We start from the raw sequence: 6,322 nt of genomic DNA, 5'->3' as shown, positions 1-6,322 counted from the left end.
GGAAGAGTTAGAGGAAGAGGAGGAAGAGGAGGAGTTAGAGGAAGAGGAGGAAGAGGAGGAGTTAGAGGAAGAGGAGGAAGAGGAGGAAGAAGAGGAGTTAGAGGAAGAGGAGGAAGAGGAGGAGTTAGAGGAAGAGGAGGAAGAGGAGGAAGAAGAGGAGTTAGAGGAAGAGGAGGAAGAGTTAGAGGAGGAGTTAGAGGACGAGGAGGAAGAGGAGGAAGAAGAGGAGTTAGAGGAGGAGGAGGAGGAGGAGTTAGAGGAGGAAGAAGAGGAGTTAGAGGAAGAGGAGGAAGAGTTAGAGGAGGAGTTAGAGGATGAGGAGGAAGAGGAGGAAGAAGAGGAGTTAGAGGAGGAGGAGGAGGAGGAGGAGGAGGAAGAGGAGGAGGAGGAGTTAGACAAAGAGGAGGAAGAGTTAGAGGAGGAGGAGGAGGGGGAGGAGGAGGAAGAGTTAGACAAAGAGGAGGAAGAGTTAGAGGAGGAGGAGGAGGAGGAGGAGGAGGAAGAGTTAGACAAAGAGGAGGAAGAGTTAGAGGAGGAGGAGGAGGAGGAGGAAGAGTTAGAGGAGGAGGAGGAGGAGGAGGAGGAGGAGGAGGAGAAAGAGTTAGACAAAGAGGAGGAAGAGTTAGAGGAGGAGGAGGAGGAGTTAGAGGAGGAGGAGGAGTTAGAGGAGGAGGAGGAGGAAGAAGGAGGAGGAAGAGTTAGAGGAGGAGGAGGAGGAGGAGTTAGAGGAGGAGGAGGAGGAGGAAGAGTTAGACAAAGAGGAGGAAGAGTTAGAGGAGGAGGAGGAGGAGGAGGAGCTCACCTGTCCGTTCTCCTTCACCATGATGTTGGAGTTGTGTCGGTCTCCGATTCCCAGGATGAACGTCGCTACGCAGTAACCTGCACACGACCTGGTGAAGAGGTCGATGGCCCGGTCATACCTGAGAGACAGACAGGTAGAGAGACAGACAGTGAGTGAGTGAGACAGGTAGCAAGAAAGACAGACAGACAGGTTCTGGTACTGACCCGTCTCCCCGGTTCTTGTCTTTGATCCAGTGGTGCAGACAGACAGACAGACAGACAGACAGTCAGAGAGACAGACAGACAGACAGGTTCTGGTACTGACCCGTCTCCCCGGTTCTTGTCTTTGATCCAGTGGTGCAGACAGACAGACAGACAGACAGACAGTCAGAGAGACAGACAGACAGACAGGTTCTGGTACTGACCCGTCTCCCCGGTTCTTGTCTTTGATCCAGTGGTGCAGGGTGTTGGAGTTGAACTGCAGCGCTCCCTTCAGACCTCCTTTACACTGAATCTGCATGATGGTGAAACTGTTCTTCACCACCTCGATCAGACCGACGCAGTCACCGATGGACAGGCAGCCGTACGGCAGCATGCTGACGCACACGCACACGCACACGCACACACACACACACACACACACACACACACTCGGTTAGCCCGCTGGTTGATGATGTCACTGATGTTGTCACTGATGATGTCACTGATGATGTCACTGATGATGTCACAGGTTCTCACCGCAGGTCCAGGCCCTGGTTCTGCCAGATGTTTTCCATGATCTTAATGATCTGCAGAGTCAGCATGTCCTGACGCAGGTCTGCAAAATACACACACAGCTTACACACTACATTACCCACAATCCCTGAGCACAGTTCTCCTCTTAGCAGTTAGCATTCTCCATTTAAACAAGTGTTGTTGTAGCAAGCTAGCTACCGTCTCCGTTCTTGAAGATGATCTCGTTGTTGGTGAAGAGTAGCTCGGACATGATGTCGGGGTTCTCCCAGTTCAACCACAGGGGGCGCTTCGCCGACGACATGATGCGGCACTCCTCCAGCCTGAGGACACATGCTTCACTTTACTTTACTTTACTTCATATGATCTGGCACTCCTCCAGCCTGGGGACACACGCTTCACCTTACTTTACTTCACTTCACTTTATTTTACTTCACAAGATCCGGCACTCCTCCAGCCTGAGGACACACGCTTCACTTTACTTTACTTTACTTCACTTCCCATGATCTGGCACTCCTCCAACCTGAGGACACACGCTTCACGTTACTTTACTTCACTTCACTTTATTTTACTTCACAAGATCCGGCACTCCTCCAGCCTGAGGACACACGCTTTACTTTACTTTACTTCACTTCCCATGATCTGGCACTCCTCCAGCATGAGGACACACGCTTCACTTTACTTTACTTCACTTCACATGATCCGGCACTCCTCCAGCCTGAGGACACACGCTTCACTTTACTTTACTTTACTTTACTTCACATGATCCGGCACTCCTCCAGCCTGAGGACACACGCTTCACTTTACTTTACTTTATTTTACTTCACGATCCGGCACTCCTCCAGCCTGAGGACACACGTTTCACTTTACTTTACTTTACTTTACTTCACATGATCCGGCACTCCTCCAGCCTGAGGACACACGCTTCACTTTACTTTACTTTATTTTATTTCACATGATCCGGCACTCCTCCAGCCTGAGGACACACGCTTCATTTTAATTTACTTTATTTTACTTCACATGATCCGGCACTCCTCCAGCCTGAGGACACACGCTTCACTTTACTTTACTTTATTTTACTTCACATGATCTGGCACTCCTCCAGCCTGAGGACACACGCTTCACTTTACTTTACTTCACTTTATTTTACTTCACATTATGCGGCACTCCTCCAGCCTGAGGACACACGCTTCACTTTACTTTACTTCACTTTACTTCACATGATCCGGCACTCCTCCAGCCTGAGGACAAACGCTTCACTTTACTTTTCTTTACTTTACATCACTTCGTTTTACTTCACATGATCCGGCACTCCTCCAGCCTGAGGACACACGCTTCACTTTACTTTATTTTACTTCACATGATCCGGCACTCCTTCAGCCTGAGGACACACGCTTCACTTTACTTTACTTTACTTTACTTCACTTCCCAAGATATGGCACTCCTCAAACCTGAGGACACACGCTTCACTTTACTTTACTTTACTTTACTTCACTTCCCATGATCTGGCACTCCTCCAACCTGAGGACACACGTTTCACTTTACTTTACTTCACATGATCTGGCACTCCTCCAGCCTGAGGACACACGCTTTACTTTTACTTTACTTCACTTCACATGATCCGGCACTCCTCCAACCTGGAAACACACTTCACTTTACTGTACTTTACTTCGCTTCACATGATCCTTCACTCCTCGAGCCTGGAGACACACTTCACTTCACTTTACTTCACATGATCCTGCACTCCTCCAGCCTGAGGACACACTTCACTTTACTTTACTTTACTTCACATGAGCCTGCACTCCTCCAGCCTGAGGACACACTTCACTTTACATGATCGGGCACTCCTCCAGCCTGGAGACACACTTCACTTTACTTTACTTCACATGATCCGGCACTCCTCCAGCCCGAGGACACACTTCACTTCACTTTAATTCACATGATCCTGCACTCCTCCAGCTGAGGACACACACTTTACTTTACTTCACTTTATCCAGTTGAAGTGTTACCTGAGGTTCCCCAGCTGATGAACAGGGTCGGAGAGTTGAGTGAAGTGCAGAAGTTAATTAGTTAGTTAGTTAGTTGAAGTGTTACCTGAGGTTCCCCAGCTGATGAACAGGGTCGGAGAGTTGAGTGAAGTGCAGAATTTAATTAGTTAGTTAGTTAGTTGAAGTGTTACCTGAGGTTCCCCAGCTGGTGGACAGGGTCGGAGAGTTGAGTGAAGTGCAGTAGTTATTTAGTTAATTAGTTAGTTGAAGTGTTACCTGAGGTTCCCCAGCTGGTGAACAGGATTCAGAGAGTTGAGTGAAGTGCAGCAGTTATTTAGTTAATTAGTTAGTTAGTCAGTTGAAGTGTTACCTGAGGTTCCCCAGCTGGTGAACAGGATTCAGAGAGTTGAGTGAAGTGCAGTAGTTAATTAATTAACTAATTCATTAATTAGTTAGTCAGTTGAAGTGCTACCTGAGGTTCCCCAGCTGGTGAACAGGATTCAGAGGCGAGACGAATCCCTGAAGAGCCTCCATGTAATCTGGACGGGACATGTGTTCAACCAGGAACTTCATCTGAGTCTGACAACCAATCACAACACAGCAACACATCAGTATCAACCAATCACAACACATCAGTACCAACCAATCACAACACATCAGTACCAACCAATCACAACACATCAGTACCAACCAATCACAACACATCAGTACCAACCAATCACAACACATCAGTACCAACCAATCACAACACATCAGTATCAACCAATCACAACACATCAGTATCAACCAATCACAACACATCAGTATCAACCAATCACAACACATCAGTACCAACCAATCACAACACATCAGTACCAACCAATCACAACACATCAGTACCAACCAATCACAACACATCAGTACCAACCAATCACAACACATCAGTATCAACCAATCACAACACATCAGTACCAACCAATCACAACACATCAGTACCAACCAATCACAACACATCAGTATCAACCAATCACAACACATCAGTACCAACCAATCACAACACATCAGTACCAACCAATCACAACACATCAGTACCAACCAATCACAACACATCAGTACCAACCAATCACAACACATCAGTACCAACCAATCACAACACATCAGTATCAACCAATCACAACACATCAGTACCAACCAATCACAACACATCAGTATCAACCAATCACAACACATCAGTACCAACCAATCACAACACATCAGTACCAACCAATCACAACACATCAGTATCAACCAATCACAACACATCAGTACCAACCAATCACAACACATCAGTATCAACCAATCACAACACATCAGTACCAACCAATCACAACACATCAGTATCAACCAATCACAACACATCAGTACCAACCAATCACAACACATCAGTATCAACCAATCACAACACATCAGTACCAACCAATCACAACACATCAGTACCAACCAATCACAACACATCAGTATCAACCAATCACAACACATCAGTACCAACCAATCACAACACATCAGTACCAACCAATCACAACACATCAGTACCAACCAATCACAACACATCAGTACCAACCAATCACAACACATCAGTACCAACCAATCACAACACATCAGTATCAACCAATCACAACACATCAGTATCAACCAATCACAACACATCAGTACCAACCAATCACAACACATCAGTACCAACCAATCACAACACATCAGTACCAACCAATCACAACACATCAGTACCAACCAATCACAACATATCAGTATCAACCAATCACAACACATCAGTACCAACCAATCACAACACATCAGTATCAACCAATCACAACACATCAGTATCAACCAATCACAACACATCAGTACCAACCAATCACAACACATCAGTACCAACCAATCACAACACATCAGTACCAACCAATCACAACACATCAGTACCAACCAATCACAACACATCAGTATCAACCAATCACAACACATCAGTACCAACCAATCACAACACATCAGTACCAACCAATCACAACACATCAGTACCAACCAATCACAACACATCAGTACCAACCAATCACAACACATCAGTACCAACCAATCACAACACATCAGTACCAACCAATCACAACACATCAGTACCAACCAATCACAACACATCAGTACCAACCAATCACAACACATCAGTATCAACCAATCACAACACATCAGTACCAACCAATCACAACACATCAGTATCAACCAATCACAACACATCAGTACCAACCAATCACAACACATCAGTATCAACCAATCACAACACATCAGTACCAACCAATCACAACACATCAGTATCAACCAATCACAACACATCAGTACCAACCAATCACAACACATCAGTATCAACCAATCACAACACATCAGTACCAACCAATCACAACACATCAGTATCAACCATATCAGAGCACAGCTTCAGTGTTTTCTTACTTTCTGTGTTTCGTCCTTCTTCTCTTGTTTCAGGGTGTCGGTGAGATTCACCAGTTTATCCATCGCCTCCACCTATGCACACACACGCACACGCACGCGCACACGCACACGCGCGCACACACACACACACACACACACACACACAGAATTGAGACGCAGCTACAGAGACCTGAGACAGAAGAGACGGACCAATCAGAGCTCAGATAGACTCCTCTCCCGTCCTCACCTGTCGGTTCAGGTGTTTCAGGTACATCCCACAGGCTCTGCAGAAAGCTTCCAGCAGCAGACCGAAGCGGCGGGACACCGTCTTGTTGTGCATCTCTGACCTGTTGGACATTAAAGAGATCAGTGATCCAGTAACGAGTCCTCGG

General features: G+C 46.4%; 1 protein-coding gene across 3 annotated transcripts in view; it reads right to left on the bottom strand.

Moving 5' to 3' along the window:
- The window catches only part of zgc:158659 (uncharacterized protein LOC791141 homolog), a 37,394-nt gene that overhangs the window by 3,882 nt on the left and 27,190 nt on the right, over window positions 1–6,322 (bottom strand). For all 3 annotated transcript variants that reach the window (XM_037762740.1, XM_037762742.1, XM_037762743.1), the window contains 7 exons: window positions 6,178–6,277; window positions 5,952–6,023; window positions 3,973–4,079; window positions 1,714–1,835; window positions 1,519–1,597; window positions 1,206–1,376; window positions 803–920 (listed from right to left, as the gene is read on the bottom strand). In XM_037762740.1, coding sequence (XP_037618668.1) covers window positions 803–920; window positions 1,206–1,376; window positions 1,519–1,597; window positions 1,714–1,835; window positions 3,973–4,079; window positions 5,952–6,023; window positions 6,178–6,277 — 769 coding nt within the window. The remainder of the gene's footprint in view (window positions 1–802; window positions 921–1,205; window positions 1,377–1,518; window positions 1,598–1,713; window positions 1,836–3,972; window positions 4,080–5,951; window positions 6,024–6,177; window positions 6,278–6,322) is intronic.

This window comes from Sebastes umbrosus, unplaced genomic scaffold (assembly GCF_015220745.1).
Source record: "Sebastes umbrosus isolate fSebUmb1 unplaced genomic scaffold, fSebUmb1.pri S35, whole genome shotgun sequence".
Taxonomy (NCBI): Eukaryota; Metazoa; Chordata; class Actinopteri; order Perciformes; family Sebastidae; genus Sebastes; species Sebastes umbrosus.
The sequence above is the reverse complement of the archived record's forward strand: the minus strand, read 5'-3'. Positions and strand labels throughout refer to the sequence as shown.